This window comes from Haemaphysalis longicornis, unplaced genomic scaffold (genome assembly GCF_048455015.1).
Source record: "Haemaphysalis longicornis isolate Haplotype H1 unplaced genomic scaffold, Haemaphysalis longicornis Haplotype H1 scaffold_1, whole genome shotgun sequence".
NCBI classification, from domain to species: Eukaryota; Metazoa; Arthropoda; class Arachnida; order Ixodida; family Ixodidae; genus Haemaphysalis; species Haemaphysalis longicornis.
This window is the reverse complement of record NW_027526203.1, coordinates 153906533-153930079: the sequence shown is the minus strand read 5'-3', so window position 1 is coordinate 153930079 and position 23547 is coordinate 153906533. Positions and strand designations below refer to the sequence as shown.

The 23547-nt window shown below is 45.3% G+C and overlaps 1 protein-coding gene across 3 annotated transcripts in view; it reads left to right on the top strand.

The window, feature by feature from the left end:
- The window catches only part of LOC144138076 (organic cation transporter protein-like), a 109616-nt gene that overhangs the window by 44185 nt on the left and 41884 nt on the right, over positions 1 to 23547 (top strand). For all 3 annotated transcript variants that reach the window (XM_077670179.1, XM_077670166.1, XM_077670170.1), the window contains exons 2-3: positions 6495 to 6896; positions 15881 to 15984. In XM_077670179.1, the coding sequence (XP_077526305.1) occupies positions 6534 to 6896; positions 15881 to 15984 (467 nt within the window). In that variant the 5' untranslated portion in view covers positions 6495 to 6533. The remainder of the gene's footprint in view (positions 1 to 6494; positions 6897 to 15880; positions 15985 to 23547) is intronic.

The window sequence follows — 23547 nt, the reverse complement described above, 5'->3', positions numbered from 1 at the left end:
TTCCCATATACCCAGGAGAAACGACAACCGCTGGACCACCATGGTAGCACAGTGAATACCGAGATACGAGTATAAAAGAAGGGGAAGGTCAATAACTCGGTTGAGAGACGAAATAAGGAAATTCGGGGGCAAAGAATGGACTGAAAACTCTCCACCATTAACAATAAACACTAACAACCTTCAGCTTAGTGGTACAGCGCTTGCAGACTATTTCAATAAATTCTTCGTAAGCATAGCTTCCTCGGGGGACTCATTTTCTATTAATACAGTGAATTACAGTTCTGTTGAGAGCATGGCCATTCAGCCGACGGATGAACAAGAAGTATTTACCACTTTTATGGGGCTCAGCACTATTATAGCTATAGATATAGATAGTCTTCAAATTAAAGCAATTAAATACACCTTAGAATTCATCGTTCCCCCTCTCACACACATATTTAACTCGGCACTGCGAGCAGGAATCTTTCCGAAAGCGATGAAACGGGCCAGAGTGTCAGTAATACATAAGGGTGGTGACCGGAATAGTGTATCGAATTACAGGCGCATATCAATGCTTCCAGTATTTTCAAAGGGATTAGAAAAGATCATTTCTACACGAATATCGAAGTGCCTTGACAAGAAATACATTATAACGAAATGCCAATTTGGGTTTAGGAAAAACCGTTCTACAGAAACTGCATTATCGAACTTAAAAGAAACCATTTTACAAAATATCCAAAACAATCTCTTTACTCTTGGTATTATTATTGTTTTTAAAAAAGCCTTTGATTCTTTAAATCACAGTGTTCTCTCTAAAACGCTCTCATCTTATGGAATTCGAGGTCTTCAGTTATCATTTCTTCAATCCTACCTGACCGAAAGATACCAATGTGTGTACATTAACAACCATATTTCCTCTCTTTTACCAATAACTTGCGGTGTCCCTCAAGGCAGTATCTTGGGGCCTTTATTATTTAGCACCTACATCAATGACATTGCGTCCGTTGGAACCGATGTTCGCTACGTTATATATGCTGACGATAGCACACTTCTTTTCTCCGGAAGGGATATCAATGACATGTTCGACAAATGCAACAATGTACTGAATGATATCTCTGATTGGTCAAATAATACCAATTAAAATTAATCCGACAAAAACTAAAGCAATTATATTTTCAGCAAGGAATAAAACATATAGCCTAACCCAACATCTCTTCCTTGGTAATCAACCAACAGAAATTGTTAGTGACCACAAGGTGCTGGGCGTATACTTGTCCTCTCATTTGACTTGGGATACACATATCGACCATCTAACTAAGAAACTTACCGCGGATATTGGCGTGATATCTCGCTGTAGAGGTCTTCTTCCGCTTAAGGATACGCTAAATTATATTACGCCCTTTTCTTTTCATAGATAAGTTATTGCAGCTTAGTTTATTTGACCACGACGCACAGTAACATAAACAGGCTTCTCGTTCTTCAAAAGAAGATGATGCGTTATATCGAAAATATTGAACGTACCCAGGGCACACATCATCATTTCACAATATGCACTATTATTAGAATGGACCGTCTTTATGGTTTCTGTCTACTACAGAAAATGCTTTTTTCATCAACATCCTCGATTTCCTTCTTAAAGAGACACTGAAGTGAATTTGTCAAGCTCCCGTTTTTGCTTGCACTGCGTAGACTGGCTCAAATTAGCACACTTTTCATCGTTTATCCGGTTGACAAATCGGTAATTATTTTACAAAGCGCGAAAGAAGAAAAACTACCATGCGCGGTTTGCGACGGCCGCACCAACTAAGGCTGTGACGTTAGGAGGAGGGGCGCCGTGATTGGACGATGCCCAAGGTTAGCAATCAAACAAGTTTCGGTTTCGGTTTCGGTTCTGTAAAACATAACCAATGGCGTTGTTGGATGGGCATTCTCAATATCTCAGTAATCATCGTACCGCGCTTCTGCCATGTTGTCGGCTGTAAAATGCACAAGATAAGCCTCCCAGGACGGCTTGTAGTCGTAGCATTCACTAGCCGAGACCTACGCAGTGCATGAACGCCCTCCGCGTACCCGCAGACGCCCAAATGTCATGCGCTTTTCCCCCATATTTGGAGCTTGCCTCCCTCATGCCTGTATCGTAAAAAGCGTGTTCGCACCAGGCCAAGGGTCTGTTCATTCTGGCCTGCGCCCACTGCCTGCAAGCAGTCGGTGCTTATGCCAACAGCACGCCAACGAGAACTCGCTAGCGCGCCAGTGCCAGCCTGCGCGCGTTTTGTGAACTAGTTCGTGTAGCCATGAACGTTGCGGCCCAAAAAAAGGTGAACTCAATATAGAAAACATCGGCGGAAAACAAAAAAGTTGAGTTACAAAAAAAAAAGCATGTACCCGCGGAGATTCGAACTCGCGACTCGCAAAACACTTGCGGTGACATACCTAGCACACCAGACCACTGAGCCACGAAGCGGGATGCGAAGGGCTTGCGAATATAGGGTATATATTGCACAACCGGTTTACACTTTTATTTAGTTTTGGCATTTCAAGCAGCTTAGGTGACTATTTGTTGTACTGCGCTCGTGCAGTAAGCGTCGCCAGAGTTTCCACAGTAGCTCACGTCTAGCAATTGCATTTCGTAGACGGAAAAGCGTTCGCAGATGCGTAGTCGTGCTCCTGACCGCTGTGCTTGTTCGCCCAGCGCAAAAAAGTGCTTCCCGCGCCCTAGTTTTACGCTGTACGGTAAAAATATCAGTTGATTTTATTTCCTTAGTACCTATATTGACTTCGCTGACTCTTCTCCCGCCTTCAAGAGGCCTTATATTTTCCTAGTGGCGTACCAGTCAGCGAAGCGTCGCATGTGCGCTTGTGGGAAGCGACCTTGACTTGGAGCTAGATACAGTGTACAAACTAACCAAGTAAAGAAAGGCACATTCTTCCATTCACAAACGTGTCCTGGCTTCGTTTCAATTGAGGGAACGAATTGCGACGACCCGTCGGCGGCCGGCGGACGAAACGCTGGGCCGACTGACTCTGTCTGAAGGCCGGGGAGCCGTGCAGTAACGCAGCCAATTGCCAGCTCATCCCCTCCTGACGTCACACGAAAACGCCACAGAAAATGGGCGAGCGTAAAGAGAGGAGGACAGCATTTTCGAATTAGTTTTTCTACTAAATAAAATCGCGTAAACGCGCCTAGAGTGGTCGAAACATGGCCTAGGGACTCCGGACTACAATTTGCGCTAGTAATCCCGCAATGTTTACATATCACTTCAGTGTCCCTTTAACATCACTAGCAGGACTGACATATCACAACACCATAATAAACACACGTAATCCGGCTTTATGGCATATACCTCATTTTCGAACAGATTATAAGTGGCAGTCGTTATCTCATAATCTCCCATTATTACTCAGTAAATATCGACATACAAAGATAGCTAACAAAAAAGAACTACAGCGCTTTTTCACTCAGCTGGACTGACATTTTAAGTACATAGTTGTTTTTTGTGCTATTGATGTTTTTGCTGTCCTGTACTTGTAATTGTTACATGGTAATTTAGGTATGTCTTGTGTGTTTGCTCATAATGTTTATGTTCAGATTTCATTTTTTCTTCGTGGTTGCTATAAAGCGTTACTAGTATGTATTACTTCTTATACTGTACCTGTAGGAAGAATGTAGATGCATTGTTATCTTTGCACATCTTGTTAACTTACATAGCTTATGCTTCATTGTCCGTGGTACTTTCCTAGAGTTCGTATGATGTGCTTCTTGTGTTACTCTACGTGATTAAGTAAACGGAATTTCATTAAAATTTCCTGTGCCTGCTGCTATTGCCTTGTTAGTGGTTTCCAGGGCTTTGTCAAGCTGCTAAGGCAGCTTATACCCGGGAAACCGCACCAGTTTCTGGGAAAATAAACTCAACTCAACTCAACTCGCATAGCTCAGGACAGGAGTGGTTGGAGGTCAGTGGAAGAGGCCTTTGTCTTGCACTGGACCTCATAATGATAATGATGGTTATGGTTAATCCTAAACAAAATACACATCATGCACACGGAATTTTCTTTATTCTATAGCCAATGATGGCCGTAGAAACCTTACTTAATGAAACTGTAGGAGCCCCTTGAAGAATCTATATGAAGCGTATAGTATATCATTCTTAGCGTATAGATCATAGCCGCGCGAAAGAGACAGGGACTGCGACGAGACGATGAGGACAGCGCGGATCTGCAAAAGCGCCGAGCATGTTGCGAACCCTGTCTGAACCTCCCGCGCAAATGGCGCGTGGAGGTGCACAAGAAAGCAGGGTGAAGGCCTCAATCACTCCCTGCACGATCCGATCCTTCGAGCGTGACAGCACAGTTGAAGTAAAATGGGGAATCGAGGCAGTAAAAAAGAGAATTGCACTCACGAGCCTAAAATCGGCCATTAAAAAGTCGTGTCACCATCTGGCGCAACGCAGCTTCTGTAATCAGGTTGTTCGGCTGAGAAATGCCAGCTATCCTGTTCCTGTGTTGCAGTCCGCCTGTCAGCGTCTTGCGAAACAATTGAAAGGCAGCTAGCTCCCTTAGGAAGCCTAATCTGTACAAAAGTGAAAAAGTGGCTGTCATACCGTATGTGCATGCGCTGTCACATCGTTTGAAAAAAAGAGCTGACAGATTCGGCCTTCGAGTGGTTTTTTTTCTGCCAATAATAAACTGAGCAGTTTATGCTCACTGGTTGGCAACAGACTTGACACCGGTGGGCGCGTTGCCGCACGTGGTTGTACAATCAATCACGGAATACGTGATCGCACAAGAGAACTGGCCGAAGCATTCCATATACAGATTAAGCAAAAACGCCCGTGTGTACGAGATTTCACCCCACGTTAAAGATCCCCAGGTGGTCAAAATTAATCCGGAGCCCTCCACTACGGCGCGTCTCATCGCCTGCGTTGCGTCAGCGCGTTAAACCCCACAATCAATCAATCAATCCATCAAATCAGAACCATATACATATTAGGGGCTCGGGCTATGTTAGCCAACCCTCTCAGTATTTCTGTAAAGGAAGTAACAGCTCTTAAGGAGAGAGGGTAGGCAGGGGGGTCAGCACAGTTTTTTTGTGTCTTACCCGCATATGCGCATGTGCAGCGGTTACACGCGTCTGTTTTGGTTGCTCTGAGGGTGTACATGTGTTTTCTGTGAAAATAAACCTTTCAGTTGTTAGTAAGCGCCAATGTCGTCCTTCTTTCTTGTCCGTGTTTATAGCTCGCACTTAATTTTCAACAACACAGCACAGGTGCTGGCTCCAGCCTAGGTTCGTATCCGCGTTCAGCGCAGTGGGCTGCTAGATGGCCCGGCGATTGTAGTTGTTTCCAAGCATTGGTGTGTTCCCGCAAAGCATCATTCAAACACCGGCCCGTTTGGCTAATATAAGATGCGTCACCGGATAATGGAATTTTGCCAAGACCTACGCATCATCGCTACACATGTCCTTGAGGCCGGCGAAAGGTACATTCCCCGGCGTTCAGCACTACACATGGTGGTGAAATAAGGACAAACGAAATTCGCGAGTGGCCCACGGCAAGGCGTGTGTACCCTGATACAACCTGCTACTTCGTTGTAGGTACCCGGCTTCAAAACTCTTATAACGTTAAAGCGGGAAAAGGTTCTGGAAGAGCGTATTAGCCGTCAGGCCAAAAGAGACCTCTTGAGCTCTGTGATCACTCCAAGAAACTCGTACACCGACACATGCAGAGTTTGCTATGGATGACACAAAAGATCCACTGTCAGAAAACAAAAAGATCTTGGAAACACTTTGGCAAAACAGTTTCAATGCGCCCAGAGCTCCTGCACATACAGACAAAATCTTGAAGTACTACTACTCAGACTAACCAAAATCGATACACGATAACAAGCCACCCAACGATATCTACGACTCGCGATTTTGCTTTCAGGAGTTGTAGGTGCCCCGACCTCATACAAGGCATCCACCCAAGAGCGGACGAAATTAATTACACAGGGACACAGCACATACACGCCGACACTCAGTCAGTACTTTAAAATACCCACGAGATGACCGGGGGCGCATGCACCCCTACCACCTCCCCCCTCCCCGCGTCCCCCACTTCACTTGGCATACAGTCCTCCTGCCCAAATAAAAGCTATCTGTCTACAGCTCTATTTTTACTTCTAGATATGACTATCTACAAAAGTTGGGTGCCTGTATTGTGGTAAAACACATTTTGTACTACAGTGACCAGGGACCCAACCAAAATAAAATGAATAAACAAAAAACAGTTGACTCGAAATTGTCTTTCATTCTTCCTTGGAACCACCCAAAAAAGACCAGCATGAGACGTAGGCGGCACATAGCGCTGTGTCCCGTCTACGTCTCATCCTCGTCCCCTTTTGCACTGTTCCAAAGGCATTGTACCAACAAGCCAAGCTTATACCTTAGTGTCTTTTATTGCAACGTGCTGCACGCCAGCCAACCGTTCTTAGTAATGATTATTCGCGTGTGGATTTTTTGCTGTCATAATGGCTAGGTTTACGAGAGCTCCAGTCAGCCGAGTGTGAAAGCGAGCATGGATATATTGGATGTGCTTGGAGGCTTCGGCGTGTACCACGTGCTCATCGTGATCCTGGTGGTGCTGCGGGCTTTCCCCACTGCCTGGACCAACATGATGACCCCCATCGTCGCTCCAGACATGGACCACTGGTGCGCGCGGCCCGAGAATGCATCCTCCGAGATTGCCAAAATGAGCGCGGAAGAGTGGAAATCCTGGGCCGTACCAGAGGCCACTGCAGGGCGAGGCTTCGCGAGGTGCCAGGTGTACCGAGTGTTCCAAGCAGTCAACGGCTCTTGGGTTGTGGACAGGAACGAAACACTCGTCTGCGACCGTTGGGAGTACGATACGTCGGTCTACGAGAACACCATTGTGAACGAGGTAAGGCCGCTCGGATTCGATCCTAAGTTGAAATAGGAGATTCCTGAAAATGAACAGAAGCAGTAAAGAAAAATATTTACAATTAGACCAGTTTATATAAAATAATGCTTCTAACGCGAGCCTGTAAGCTGAGAGTAGTGAATATCAGCCTAGGCTGGTGGAAACGTATAGCTGATATTAGAGATTTTGAGGACGAGGCAAAGACACCAACCAAGGGCGTTTATTAAAGCAGTCCCAACGCTTCAGAGCCAGCTCGGCTCCTTCATCAGGGGTGACTTCTTTCGACCACAAGCAGCAGTTACAAAAGGTGGCTTTTTTTTTTTTTTTGCTCGTTTCTTGCCCTTGCGCGTCGGAGGCCGTGGACGTAAATGGCGGAAAGGGCACCTCGGAATCTAGTCAGCATTACCCGTGTCCCTTGTGTATGCCAGGACTCGAGGACGATTTCTTGACGTTTTGGAAAAACCAGCGAAAAAATACGAACACGCAGTCAAAGAAAGGACAACACACTCGCTGGACTAACAACTTATTTTTATCGGTTGTGTTCAGTTGTATAGTGCAGCGAGTCTGTTGTCCTTTCTTTGACTGTGTCTTCCAAAACCTCAGAATGCACCAACTGGCCCTGCAAGCTACACTTCTGGAGGATTCATTGTTGGTAATTTGCTTCGGTCCCAATGACTTAAGCGCCGTCGAAGTTAATCCTGTTTTTCACCTTTTCGCAGTGTTCGGCCAATGCACTGCGCTCAATTTCAGACTTTTGGGCGTCGTTCTTGTGCCAGAGGCGTTCTGCGAAGTTCCGGGTCTTGCCGGCGTAATTGGAGGGGTAATGTGCACGACGAATCCTGTAAACGACCCATTGGGCTTTTTTACTTTGGCAGGCGCTCTCTCCGTAAGGGCATCAGCCCTCCAAGCGCTTGTGGGCGACGAGAATGCCGATAATGTTTCGCTCGTCTTTTTCACACAAGGAAGAAAATGCGGGTGGGTCGTCGGGCGAAGGGGGTGGGGGGCAGACGGAGGGGCAGGGGAAGGGTTTTGACCGGCGGCGTTGAAATAGCGGAATTTTCATGGTTGCTGCCCGATCGGTGGCGACGGCGGTTGACACACCATATGAAGTTGCTCGTGTGTCTTTTTTTTTTTTTTGAGTCCTGCCATGAAGGCTTTTTTTTCTTCCTTTCTCGGCCGTCTTCTGTTCAGCATACAGTTATTGCTCTAAGTAGGATAGCTGACACTGTAGAAGACTTGTGGGAATTTGGGTAGTAAGAATCGAACTGTAGGCAGCGTCCGGTATGGGTAGGTTTCCTGTACACTGTGAAGTTATGTTGATCTGGCTGTCTTTGTATCAAAACGTCGAGGAATGGTATGGTGTTGTCCGTTTCTTTTCCTTGGTGAACTGGATGGCTGGTTCGGTCGAATTTAGATGCAACAGGAAGTTTTCTACTGTTATTTCTTTGATGATGCAAAAACAGCCGTCCACGTAGCGGAGAAACACCTCGGGCTTCTCGGAGAAATTTTCTAGAGCGGTCTTTTCGATTTCCTCCATTACCATCTTCGCTGTGTTCACGGAAATAGCAGCCCCATCACAGTTTCACTTGCTTGCTAGAAATATATCTGATTATAGCAGAAATATTTCGAATCCCGCTACGAAATACAGTTGCCGGGAAAGGAATCTTGCAGCGCGAATCCGCTGGCTCGCGCGTCTTTTCCTAAAGGCAGGCGCATTCCGTGAAGGGACGACCCTCTGTGGAACAACGGGGTGAAATGTCGGTGCACCAAATCAAAATTTTTATGCTTCTAAAACAAAAACTGTTCCGATTAAACTTTCTGAAATAAACTAGGATGATTTGTACTAGCGAATGCCTTGTAGTTGATATTTTTACTACGAGCACAACAATCCGCAATTTAGGGTTGAATACGGGCCGGGAAGAAGATTTTTCCAAAAAGGAGAAATTTTAGTAGCACATGTCTCCTTTTTTGAGTGTCAATACATTGTTTACAATCGTCCACAATGGTTAAATTTAGTAAAAATGCTTCATTGGCCGAGAGAGTCTTCTTGTGTTTGCTATAATAGTTTGAAAATAGGCTACATCGCTACTTTCTGAATGGCGTAACGAGTGCAAAAAAAAAAGGTATTTTAAGAATGCGGCGTGTGGCAGCTGAGGACCTCAACATGACGCCCACGAAATTATGGTGGCGATTGAAAAAGAAATGTTTTGATGAATTTTTTGACAGATCTAAATTCGCTTTACACGCTGGAGATAGAAGGGTGGCGGCAAAAAGAAATAATTTCGGGGAAGGGAGGGGTACAAAAATAATTTGAGGGAGCATTCTGAGCCATGTAAGGATGAGAGCTATAATTTTTAATGAAGAAATCTGTGATGGTCGACTTTACGGCTGGGACTTTGGGCATGGAATGATCCTCATGGAAAACAAACTGTATGCTTATTCAGTGTCCAGAAAAAGTTTATAACTATCTCTAACCATCGCTTGGCTACTCATACAGTTATAATGATAGGTCATATCTTGTGTCGATGCTACCGTGTTTAACCTCCGGGTCTAATAGGCCGAATATTTTTTTCCTATTCAAAATCATTCACGACACATTGTCTTGTGGTGTGGGGCTGGAACTCGTTCCACTCCATGTTCCGCAAAAGTTGACCAAAGACACGATACATTATTTAATCCCAAATGTCTGCGCGGCTTGTGCCCCACGTTTCTATTGCACTGTAGCCTACATACAATCAGTACACTGAATATTTAGTTGAATTTAATGATTCCCGGACTCTCGTCCGCAAACATGCCTGTTAGCGTATCATGTAATTTGCATTTTTTTATCCTTAGTTAGGCGCTGTCACCTCAGTATGAAATGCTAACAAAGCAGTCCTTACTATCTCTTTTCAGTCACTTCATTCAATGTCTGCTCTTCTCTACATGTATATTCATTATATACTGCATTTATTACGTATACACTATCTTGAGTAACTGTTTTCGCAAATTTTTACATTGTTATTATTTATGTAAGTATATATTTGTAACAGTAACTACGATCACTGGTGTGGTGTCTTACATGCCTTACACAAAGGCGCTCTACTTGCGTTTCTGTCTGTCTGTCTCTGTGCGCGCGTGCGTGCGCGTGTGCGTGTGCGTGCGCGCGTGTGCGCGTGCGTGCGTGTGTGAGTGGGAGGGCGGGGGGCGTGTTGCATAATTACACCTCTTGTGAGGTGTGTGCATCGTACCTTGCTTGCTGTTTTTCCGTGCGCCAGCACAAAGGCCCTCCGGCTCTTCCTGGGCACGTTAATAAACGAAACATTCATTGATTTATCATTATAGTTATTATTAATATTATTTACCCTTAGTTACTGTGCGCCAGTAAAACAAACCAAATGTGGACACTATACACTTATTAATACGTTGAATAATCGAACCATTTTCGCTCACTCTTCCTCCTGGCGTTTACAACTGTCTTTGAGAAGTGGGGCACACAGGCGCCGTTTTTTGTGTGGCAAACAAGGCTACGACAGCGTCATACAAATACGCGGCGTCTGTAAAGGAACCCTGGAACGCTTTCTTTTAAACTTTTTTTAAGTGATATACTACAAGAATGTAGCCAACAAGCGTATACAGAACTTAGTTGTAGTCGCAAAGTACCGAGGCCAAAAATTATTCCTCTAGCCTTCTCACATAACTCGACAACCAGCTCAAAGCATATTTCTCTCTTTCCGGCTTTTTGTGGGTGCGCGCCCTCAAATGGCGTCAATCCAGCGATATTTAGGGTTTTGACCGGCTTCGCTTCAGGTGCAGGAATAAACACATTCGATATAGTCACTTTAATTCGCCACAAATGCAAAAGGAAACTGAAAGGCGTATCTGCTGCTACAAGGATATCCGCCAGTGCGGCTGTGTACTTCATTAACTATACCTTTCGCAATGTTTCGAAGCACGGAGGAAAATCAAAGCCCCTTTGTTCGGAGAAATATGGTTAAAACGCCAAGCTTCCTCCCAGGCAACCTGAGTCTAAGCCAAAGTACAAAATCCACTCTCCTGAATTCCAAACTTTAAACTACCAAAGCGCGAAGCCAAAGCCGACTTCAACTTAGCCAAAGTCCAAAGCCAACGTCCAACGCCACATACCAAGGTCTAAAATCAAACTCCAGCCCGGCTTAGAGAATGTATTTCACCGTCATCATCATCGCTACCGGGTGTACAGCCAAACTATATTTTGCGTATTACGAGAGGTTTGTTGGGTGTGCCAAGACATCCCATTGTTAAGTTATGTGGTGTATGATTGATGTACTCATTGTGAAACCCATTGTGTGAGGTTGCTTTCCTGCAGTGTGCTTAAAGTTGGCTTTCCTGTAGTGTGTTTTACTCGAACGTCGACACCATAAGTGCGGCACGGACAGCTTCGCTTTAAAAAGTGGATGCTTATCGGCAGTGTTGCATAGCTCCTTCGCGCCTGCTCGAAGTGCCGTGTAGATAACAGACCACAGCAAACTTTCGCTGTTTTTTTTTTTTTCACGAAACAAGCATTCAATGGCTCCATCTGTCTTTTACAGAGCACGCGACAGAGTCATCGCAAAATCCCGAAGTCCTAAGTAGAACGACCTGCATGTATAAGTCTGACATGCACCAGTGCGACGAGGTCGAAAAAACTGTGGTTGATTCCTCTGTCATAGGAATCTATAAAACACGAAAGTGAAATGTGCAGCGAAATCTGCTGCTGAGCGTGATTTGCGGTTCGGCGGTTGTCTTGTGGTTGTGATTAGCGAGCGACGTCCTGCTGGCGGGTCGCTTCGGCAAAGGTGTACTGGCGTCATTTCCGTGACGGATATGACGTCAGTGAGATCTTGGGATATCGCGGCATAAAACACGTGTTAAAATATAAAACCCGAAAACGAACAACTCTAAGCATAACGTACTATTTAGTACAAAAGGTTGCTTCCCCGCAAGAAGACCCTGTCTGCAGGGGTGCATCCTTTACAGGCCGCTTGCTTCGCTGTACAGGCGTCACTTCCGTGCCGGATATGACGTGAGCGAAATCTTCGTGTAGCCGGAAATAAAACACTTTCGTGTTAAAAACTAAACCCAGTTCCACCCAGTGTCAAATCTGCTGAAATAGCGGAGCTGTGGCTGGTTCTCCTGCATCGGCTCGAACGTCAAGGGGTGCTCGCCTATGAATAGCAGCGCCGTCGCCGCGCAAATTCTACGGTTCGTGCAAAGGAATCGGCGGCTCAACGTCAAAGGCGGGAGGCTCCTTCCCCTCGTTCTCCACCAACGGGAGGGAGAGGAACCTGTCCCGCCTATGGCCAGGGGCCTTAGTCCCGGCAAATCCACTGCGCTTTCTATCGGTGGGTCTCGGAGCGGTTTCTGCGAGGCGGCCGGCGGGTCTAGCAACCTGTTCCTACCCATGCGCACGGAGAAAGAAGAGAAGAAGGGAAACGGCGCTTCTTAGGGTGGCCAGATAATGTCGCATGTCACAAAAGCCTGCCTGGGGTTAAGCTAGCGTAATCTGTCGCGGGAGGAGAAACTGAGCGGCCGCCGAGATCGAAGTTTCAATACGCAGCCTGGAAATAAATTGTGGCCGCTTTCATTCCGTCTATCAGATGCCGCTACCGTCTCCTTCGCCGTCGCAGCAACGATGCTTTGTAGTCAACGTTCGTTGTCATTGTGACATTACATGGTCGCTTGCCCGCGCTTTCGCAATGGGCCATTCGCCTCCGACACATGTTCTTGCTCCGTGCGTCTGCGTGACGCCCGTCCTACAGCCGACGGACGTGAAGGCAGGACCTACAACAGCTCTGCTGTTAAAAAGGCAATACTCCGTGCGAGATGCGTACCTAGAACATTTTTTTAGAAATTGTATTTCGCTTGTTTTCTGGCCTCTATCCTAATTTATTGAGGCTAGCGTTGAGCTGGTTACTTGCATATTGCCGTTGGTTTCTGAATCAAATCCTGAGGTTTAGGGTAACGCTCCTTCTGTCTTATCTGTATTTTTTACCGTTGTGGATTTCTTTTTTTTTTTATTGAGGCATCCTAACCCTTTATTCTTGTTCTCTTTGAGCCTTCTATCCTTCGGTATTTTTGGCAATTTTAAAGGAATAAAAAATTCCCTTTCTTTAAAACTTAGCTCGGCAGGAAGATTTTCCATCCAGACAGCAAGCATAGCCGTATCATGTTTTGAGCAAGTCATTTTTGCTCCGCCATATCATAGTATACGCGGCTACCAGAGAGAGAGAGAGAGAAAGAAGGTTCTTGATTGAAAAATCAGAGGTTTGCCGGCGTTTACAGTCGCCTACATGGTTTGGGGATGGAGGAAGAAAAGGCCCAAGAAAGAGCTGGGCTGGAAAAAAATAACAAGAACTGTCGTGGACTTTGCGCGATAACGGACTTATACAAATTTGATTTTTGGTCTGAGCTTGGGCCCCATAATTTACAATTTTGAAATTAGGTCAATGTTATTCAAATAAAAGAACAAACTCCGTAGAGCTTGGCGCTGCTTCGAGGGACCAATCCCCGGTCGTAAATACTGTTTACGGCTATTTATACCGTCTTCTTTTTCTTTTTAAGCGCAATGTTGCTATTTTTCCCGGCGCTGTACTCGCGCCTATTAGGCACTGCGAAATGTTACCCGCTAAATGTTCTGAATTGCCATTCTTTTCTGCAGAGGCAAACTACGAGCAGTTGGGATCAGTTTCCGTTTCAGTTTCAGTTTATTAGCCATTCCAAAAAAGTAGTACAGTAATATTATTTATTATACAGACGACGGTACCAAAGTTAAAAACTGCAATGTTAAAAACTTCAAGTGAAAAACTGTTAATGGCAGGAATCACAGAAAAACACCGTATTGTTTGAGTTTCGATGCGGTATGACAGAATTTATTTATTGGACGTGTTAAAAACTGCTATTACAGTACATTTGTAAATACTAAAGGTACTGGCCGTCATTTTTTTCTGAAATTTGAAAGCGTTGTGTCATATCTAAACATGACTTTTCTCCGCTCTGCTGTTTAATCCCGGTTGCTGGAGACAACGGTGGATGGGTGTTCTTTTGATCGAAACCTCTGCTTTCACAACCCCAGGTTTCCTCGCGGCTTTCCTGGTATAATGTCCTGCTTCGTGGAAACGACGGGAAATCACCTGAATGTCCGCGTTCAAGGGACCGGACTCTCAGTTGTTATTTTTCAGTCCCTTAAAGGGGCTTCTCGCCTTCGGCCGCAAATAAGAGGTCTTCCTGTGGCGCTTTGCAGCGTTGACCAAAACCAGGAGGTTTGTCATGCACCCGACCTCCATTCATTCATGTTTGCAAAACACCATTTGCCGTGGCGATCTGTCCATTGCATTAGCATCTCTGGCAGCGATTTCTTTTAGAGGTGGACCATTCCATTCCAAACGTCCAAGGCAGTGCGCTCGACCATCTCCTATTACACTATAAAAAATAATGGTCGATCACTTCACTTACTATTCGTTGTCTTAACCAAATTTTGATTAAAAAAATCTTTTCTCTCTCACACAGCAATTTGAATATCGTGGCAGTGATTAAAACCTAGGTTGCAAATAAAATTCGCTATAGTAAAATATTTTACGGAGCGCCGTAAACCAATTTCAGTTGGTAGAAAAAGAACCGCGCTACCCTTCTACAGTCAATCGCACATACTAGTGCATCTCAAAGTGAGCTTTGCGGGGAAGCAATGGGGCGTTTTTGTGCCATATTTTGACATTTTTTACAGCTGTTGCAACTTTGTTCGAGACAATGCAGCTGCATATTTTTTTGTATTGTTGGCGGTAAGTGCGTGAAGAAAGATATGGTAATTGGGAAGCCAGCAGTTTCGAAGCACTAAGCACTCTGAACTTCGAAAAACTTGCAATACTGCTCATGTTCAGGCGCTTATCGCAGTGTGTGGTGGCTTATAAAAAATACACACTTGAACACATTTGCAAGGCTGTAGAAAAGTGTAGTTGAAGAAAAATTCGTCTTGGTACAGGATTCGAACCCGGGAACCCCGCCTATCCAAAGCAGTAGCTCTACTACCTGAGCTAGCCAGGAGGCTAGCCGTTTGTAACGCAAGAGCGAATTGATCAACATTTCGAAGTGATGGACAGGTATAAATTGACCAGATTTAGGGGAAATCCCCAAGGTGGAGTAAGTTTCTGCGAAGGAAAGGGCGTTGCTTTTATAATGCAGAACCATTTACTTGCCAAATCCTGCTCATGTAGTGTTTATATTGAAGTGTTTACTTAATGTAAAAATAAACATATGGAGTTAGCCAAGAATGAGGTGTGAAGAGTTTGCTCAGATCCTGGTTCCTGTGTTTGTTTGTTTGTTTGTTTGTTTGTTTGTGTGTTTGTTTGTTTGTTTGTTTGTTTGTTTGTTTGTTTGTTTGTTTGTTTGTTTGTTTGTTTGTTTGTTTGTTTGTTTGTTTGTTTGTTTGTTTGTTTGTTTGTTTGTTTGTTTGTTTGTTTGTTTGTTTGTTGTCAAACCTTCGGTATTGCTTGTTGCTTCAAACGAGCAATTTTTCAATTTTTGCTGCATTGCGGCACAGAAAACATCACCTCGTAATAAACTTCTAATCTACGCCCGTTTAAAGTTCACCACATAGGAATTTCAAGATTTGGAGATTTGAGCTAAAAGGCGACATCTAGAGCACAAGTTGCGCAGTAGAGGAGGACTGCATAATAAATAGTTCAGGCCGCACTGGGATATTTAACCGGCATCCAAAACTCAGCCCGCGGGGTTTACTTGCTCCACCTTCATCCAAAAAATAATAATATGTAGGGCCCAGATAAGCAGCTTAGGCGTGACCAGTTGCAACTGACCGCTACTTAGCGCTAAATTAGAGGCTCTTGGTCACATTGCAGTCCATTTGTTTCGTATTTCTTTGTATCCCCTTTATGCGTAAGAGGTAACGGGTACCCATGGGGGCGGTTTTTCAGATTATTTTTTTCGTGCAGGGGATGACGATAATGATAAATAAGATGATTGTTCTTCTGCAGTGGGACCTGGTTTGTGGCCGTGGCTATCACCGATCGGTCGTGCAGAGCGTAGTCATGGCCGGCGCTCTGGTCGGAGTGCTGCTGTTCGGCGAGATGTCTGACCGGTGAGCTCCTTGACCAGTTGTATTATTTCCTGATGAACAGAGGGGCCATGTCAGAAACATTACCACCGTCTGTCTGCCGCCAGAGAGCGACATAAGAACCGAGGACAACAGAGCACATGTGAAAGAGGCATGGCGTCAAGGAGAGCCTCGAGTTGTTGGGTGCTCGAAGCGGGGCCGTTGGGAAAGGGCGGAGGGGGTGGGTGCTATGGCGCTGCGATTGCAGCAAGTTTCTTAATAGCAAAATCCCCGGAAAAAGAAGGCTAGAAAGAGTAGAAAGTACGCAGGATGACGTGCTCCTTCCTCTCTACCATCTGTGGCCGCCTTTTGTCGCGCTTTATTTTATTATCAATCAAGTACGAGAGGATGGCTTGGTGGGCTGGAAGTTGGGGCATCTTGAAGAGGTTCACAGCGCACGTTGATGACAACACTCAAGAAAGAAAAGATAAAACAAAGCGCTGAACTCCAGTTGAGTTTTATTCAAGCGAGAATAACATATAAACTCTACAGATAACATATAAATGTTTTAGAAAGTTTTTTTTTTACCGTTCTCTAAGCCACTGTGTTGCTCTTTAGACTGCAAAGTTGGTGAAGCTCAGTTTTTTTTTCCCCGCTGGGCCAGCTTGCATACTTCATAGTGCGCCAGTCAAGTGACCCATCGAAGTCGCCAGTTTCAGCCCATGCCTTCAATCATCGAGCCTGCAGGAAATGCATGAATTATTACAGAGGTTCTGCAGGGTGTTTTGCTTATGGGCAGGCGACGAGCCCGTGAATAGGACTAACGGCCAGCACACTTCAGAGAACTTGGACATACCGCATGTTAAGCCCGGGTGAAGTAATGAACACACGCACATTCCTAATATTATTAGAAAAAAATCTGCGGAAATTCGGAGAATTGTCTACTAATGCGTAGCCTTCACATGCCGCTTGCCGACATTGTGTATTCTTCGAGCCGGATTTGGCTATGAGTAAGCAACGACGCTGGGCTATTTAATTGTATCGAAGTTTTTTTTTTATTATTCTCGCCAATGATGTAAGTTTATGTTATTATAGCGATTAAGTGTCTTCACATCCCCAATTATGGTTAATTTACGCAATTCTTTTATTTGTGTTAAGACAACACAATTTAACACAACGCAATTCAAGACAACGTTGTGTTAGGACAACGCAATCTTTTTATTTGTGTTAAGCTCCTTTCATCCTTTTAATTAAGACTGCGTTTTTGGAGGAGATTAACAAGATGCATATTTCTGATTTCGTCAGTTTATCTTTGTAGACTTTTTTTCTATTTTCTGTTTTTTTTTTCAAACTTCTGTTAGACCAGAAATTAGAACAATTAAATGCGCTACTTCCGCCAATTCTGAATTTCTTGCAAATGCAGGGCGTTACATTGTTTGCCCATTTTCGCTATTTTTGTCGTATTTCCGACATTATTTTCCGGGCAGTTTTTGTTTTGTTTTCGTTATTTGGAGAAGATGCATATATTTCACTCCGTCAGGTGATTTTTGGAAATTTTTAATTTTTGTATTTTTCTTTTTTCTTATTTTTTGATTCCACCACTTTTCTTCATTTACGCTATTATTGAGATTAGATGTGTTACTTCCGCCAACTCTGCATTTTCGTACAAATGCACGGCGTTCCGCAGTCTGCTCATTTTCATTATGTCTTTATTCGTATTCCCAACGTTGTTTTCGGGGATTTCTTAGTTTAGTCTTCGATTTTTGGAGGAGATGTACAGGATGCATACTTTTATTTCGTCAGTTCATTTTTTCCGAACTCCCATTTTTTTGTTTTTCTTATCTTTGGTTTTTAGAAACTCTATGTGACCAATTATCTCCATTTACGCTGTTACGACGATTGAATGTGCTACTTTCGCCAATTCATAATTTCTGTGCAAACGAAGAACGTCACATGGTGTGCCCATTTTCGCTGTTTTGTATTCACATTTCCAACGTTCTTTTCAGAGCTGTGTTTTGTCTAACTTTGTTTGAGGTGGTGTCGAAGATGCATATTTTAACAGCTTAGCTGTTTAAGCTTGATCTTGGTCCGTTGGCGTTAGCAAAAACTACCCCGAAAAAAATCATCCTTTAGGGTAGAAACCGGGCCATCTCCACTAACGTGAAACCTGAGGAGGGGCGAAGCATGCCGTGTATAAGTGTACTCTCGGCACCTTGGCGTTTTTACCCCCGGAGATGAAACCGTTGTGGGGTATAGGTATACAGTTTTGTTGTAAAAGCCTCGAGCCTTTGACACACGAAGCGTTTTAGCGCGAGGCGTCGGAAAACGAGTGTCCTGCTGTGTTCTTGTTACGCGTTTTTGCCCACGGAGATGAAACGTTCTAGCGCGGGACATTGGAAAACGAGTGCCCCGGTGTGTTCTTTTAGTACGCGTTACGTTCTTGCGTGAGGCGTTGGAAAACGAGTGTCCCGGTGTTTTAGTACCGTGACTACATGAAACGACGACAACAGGACACCGGGAGCTGCGTAGGCGGAGCCAAGCCTCGCCTAGCTATGACGTCATCGCGCGCGCCGGCACCCTTCGACCTTCGAGAGCACCCTGCCCCGCGTTCGTGGCGTGATATCTCGCGTGATCTTCTCCACACTTCACGTGCGTTCACGCCTCATGTGGGAAACACAGAAATGCTTGCGCTACATACAGATGCCTACTTCGCGAAGGCGGTTGCCGCCGCTTCTACGGCATGCTAACGGTCCACTTTTAGAGAGAGGTGAAAGCCTGCGGACAAAACGATCCTGGCTTGTCAGTCATGGAGAACTTTCGGCGGCAAGTTTGGAAATCCACGTCAGGCGCGACCACCGGGTCTCCGACGAAGGGAGCGATGGGGCGACAGAAGGAAAGCGCCACTGCCGAAGAAGAGGAAGCGCGGCGCAAAGGCCGCCGCTCCGCTACTGGAGAACGGATGCGACGACTTTGGACCAATCCCGAATATCGCGCCGATGGAGCGGCGACGAAACGTCAACGAGTTGTAGAAGATCCGTAGTTGCGTGCTTGCGATCGTTGTACATACTTTAATGACCGAGTGTTCATTGCTCTTTGGGGCGCTAAGGACGACATCTCGCAAAAAACTTGACCGAGTCTCCAAGCATAACCACGAAAAATTTAGCGGAACGAAGAGTAAGCTAGTTGTGCAGTGATGTTCCGTACTGGGGAGAAACATTCCCATTTCTAGGTTCAAAAATTCCCTAGTGTCAGCGTTTCCCCCCTCAGGTTTCTCAAGAATTCCCTGCAAAATTTCCTGCGTTCTTTTTCTGCAGCTGATATATCTTTACGTAGATTACTGTCCGGTTTTGGGCGTCAGCCAGCGTCACCTATGTCTACTTTACGTAGCCTTATGGACTCAGACGTCGTACAGAGAACCATAGTTTCAGAATTAACTGGATTCGACGAGATCTGACGCTCAGCAGCATTTGGCTACGTATTTCACGTCTTGGACCAAACAGCATGCGTACTTTACATGCTAAAGTTCTAAGTTCAAACTGCCCGTATGCGAGAGAACAAGGCATTGTTGGGTAATGAGGAAATTTTAGCTCAGCGCCGGGACGGCTGGCGCCATCTCTTGTGGACCGCACGCGGACTAAGGCGCATCCGAAATATTTTTTTGTATATTGCGCAGGGATACATGCGAACAGGCTTCAGGCCTTCAGCCGCTGCCGCTCCAGGCATTACTATATCGTTCTCATGGAGTATATCTTTCCTCTATGCTCCCTTCTGTTTTATGAACTCTACTGCAAGCGATCTTGGATGCTTGCGGCTTGCGGTAACACGACTGCGGATATTTCAACATAAACACGACGAATTGTTCAGGGAACATTTTAAAAGAAAACGATGTAATAAATGATGCGAGGTCCGGTTTACTCCCATTATTTTTCCTTTTCACTCTACTACCCCTAAAATTCTCTGTATCTATTGAATATTCCCTTTTCCCTTTTGACCAGAATTACACCCCAAAATTTACCAAAAAAGGAAAAAATCCCCGCACGGAACATCACTGTAGTTATGGTCGCCACTTTCGCTGTTTCTCCAGCTTTGCACCACTAATCCAGGGTGCGTCAGTTTTTTTTTTTTTTTCAGTTTATTGTTTTTAATTTTCATTTTTTTATTATCTTGTACCTATTATCCATATTTACCCTATTTTACCGATTAAATCTGTCACTTTCACCAAATCTGCATTTTTGTCGAAAGGAAAGGGGTTACATGATGTGCCCGTTTTCGCCAAAGATCCCCAGGTGGTCAAAATTAATCCGGTGCCCCTCACCACGGCGCGCCTCATCGCCTACGTTGCGTCGGCACGTTAAAGGGACACTGAAGTGATATGTAAACATTGCGGGATTACTAGCGCAAATTGTTGTCCGGGGTCTCCAGGCCATGTTTCGACCACTCTAGGTGCGTTTACGCGATTTTATTTAGTAGAAAAACTAATTCGAAAACGCTGTCCTCCTCTCTTTACGCTCGCCCATTTTCTGTGGCGTTTTCGTGTGACGTCAGGAGGGGATGAGCTGGCAATTGGCTGCGCCACGGCTGCGCTACTGCACGGCTCCCCGGCCGACAGAGTCAGTCGGCCCAGCGTTTCGTCCGCCGGCCGCCGGCGGGTCGTCGCAATCAAGGAGGTTAAAAAAAAATTGCTTGGTCGCAATTCGTTCGCTTAGTTGAAACGAAGCCAGGACACGTTTGTGAATGGAAGAATGTGCCTTTCTTTACTTGGTTTGTTTGTACACTGTATCTAGCTCCAAGTCAAGGTCGCTTCACACAAGCGCTGCACATGCGACGCTTCGCTGACTGGTACGCCAGTAGGAAAATATAAGGCCTCTTGAAGGCGGGAGAAGAGTCAGCGAAGTCAATATAGGTACTAAGCAAATAAAATCAACTGATATTTTTACCGTACAGCGTAAAACTAGGCCGCGGGAAGCACTTTTTTGCGCTGGGCGAACAAGCACAGCGGTCAGCAGCACGACTACGCATCTGCGAACGCTTTTCCGTCTACGAAATGCAATTGCTAGACGTGAGCTACTGTGGAAACTCGGGCGACGCTTACTGCACGATCGCAGTACAACAAATAGTCACCTAAGCGGCTTGAAATGCCAAAACTAAATAAAAGTGTAAACCGATTGTACAATATATACCCTATATTAGCAAGGCGTACCCGTCTCGCGCCGTGGCCTAGCAGTCTGGGGCGCTAGGAATTCACCCCAAATGTTTTGCGAGTCACGAGTTCGAATCCCCGCGGGTACGTGCTTTTTTTTTTTTTGTAAGTTAACTTTTTTGTTTTCCACCGATGTTTTCTATATTGAGTTCACCTTTTTTGGGGCCGCAACGTTCATGGCTACACGAACTAGTTCACAAAACGCGCGCAGGCTGGCACTGGCGCGCTAGCGAGTTCTCGTTGGCGTGCTGTTGCCATAAGCACCGACTGCTTGCAGGCAGTGGGCACAGGCCAGAATGAACAGACCCTTGGCCTGGTGCGAACACGCTTTTTACGATACAGGCATGAGGGAGGCAAGCTCCAAATATGGGGGAAAAGCGCATGATATTTGGGCGTCTGCGGGTACGCGGAGGGCGTTCATGCACTGCGTAGGTCTCGGCTAGTGAATGCTACGACTACAAGCCGTCCTGGGAGGCTTATCTTGTGCATTTTACAGCCGACAACATGGCAGAAGCGCGGTACGATGATTACTGAGATATTGAGAATGCCCATCCAACAAAGCCATTGGTTATGTTTTACAGAACCGAAACCGAAACCGAAACTTGTGTGATTGCATACCTTGGGCATCGTCCAATCACGGCGCCCCTCCTCTCAACGTCACAGCCTTAGTTGGTGCGGCCGCCGCAAACCGCGCATGGTAGTTTTTCTTCTTTCGCGCTTTGTAAAATAATTACCGATTTGTCAACCGGATAAACGATGAAAAGTGTGCTAATTTGAGCCAGTCTACGCAGTGCAAGCAAAAACGGGAGCTTGACAAATTCACTTCAGTGTCCCTTTAAACTTTACAATCAACCAAATCAAATCAATCTGCCCATTTTCGTAATTTTTATTCGTATTTCCAATGTTTTTCGGAGCTGCTTTTGGTTCGTTCTTCCTTCTTTTGAGGGTATGCCCAATATGCATATTTTGATTTTGTCAGTTCATTTTTGTACGAAATTTTAGAGGCAAAGCATCTCTTAGTCGACCCTCCGTCGTCCGTAGGCGTCCGGCGTCCGCACATTTCCTCCTCTCCACACCACATGTGATAACACCACTCTCTCCCCTCCTTCTCTCCACACTTCCTGTGTGCTAGCGCTCGTTGCTCCTCCTCTCCACACCACCTGTGCGCTACGCGCGCTGCTCCTCCTCTCCCCTCTCCACACCAGCTGTCCAATCACGCGCATGCGCGCTGCTCCTCCACTCCACTCCCTCTGCTCTGCAAATAAACCCGGTCCGCGCTCCGCTCAGTTGCTTCTTCGGTACTGCGCTGTCCGATGACTGGAAATGGACGTCAACGATTCCGTCAGCGAACTGGCTGGCACACCTTCAACTAGCGCCAGCCAGCACACTGTCAGAACCGCGAGCACCTCCGAAGACAAGGCTGCACAGAGGAGAGCTCGCGACGCCGAAAGTAAACGGCAGTGTCGAGCAGCGGATTCCTCGCTTCGAGAACGAGAAGCCGCTTTGAAACGCCAGCGGCGAGTAGCTGATCCAGATGGCGTTCGGCAACGTGACAACGCTTCGAAACGCCAGCGTCGAACAGCGGATTCCTCGCTTCGAGAACGAGAAGCCGCAAAACGTTCCCCACTACTCGATAAATAAAGAAGACATTTAATACGCTACTACACGTGTCTTTACTCTAACAACCAATTAACACGCTACTACTTTACGGCTTTGCATCCCCTCATGGTTCCCACGTGGGAAGATGGTGTAATTTTTTTTCTAGTTTTTTATTCTGGTTTTTCTAAATTCTGTTCCACCAATTACCTTCATCTAGGCTACTATAACAATTGAATTAGTTTTGCCAAATCTGAATTCTTGGTGCAAATTCAGTGCGTTACACGGTTATGGCTTTGGGAGTCATCAGCAAGAAATATACGCATTAAAAAACAGAATCATACTGAAAACAGCAATGTATTTAATATTTAAACACCTCCAAGATTCTTAAGAAGATCGAAAGCTTTGTTTAGCGGCAAATTTAGGATAGTTTGTTGTAAATAGAATCGGCAGGTCGCCCAACAAGCGTTTTACACTTGCGTGTCTATTGTATTCGTATTGTATCTACAGGTTTTCGTGTCGCTGGCAGAAAGCAAGCTCAAGAAAATATTAATGCGAAGCATTCTTTGCGAGTACCCCCCCCCCAGCCAGGACTGTCTAACGCCCTGCACTTCCACAAAGATGCAGATTGCGTGGAAATAGCAACTTTAATCATTATTACAACGTAAACGGAGATAATTGGTCGAACGGAATTTTGAAAAACCAAAATATAAGAAAAATCGGAAAAAAATACAATTTTCCCCAAACTCTCACAAAATGAAAAATATGCATGCATGCGAAATTAATAATTGCAGGAGCATTTAACGTTGTTA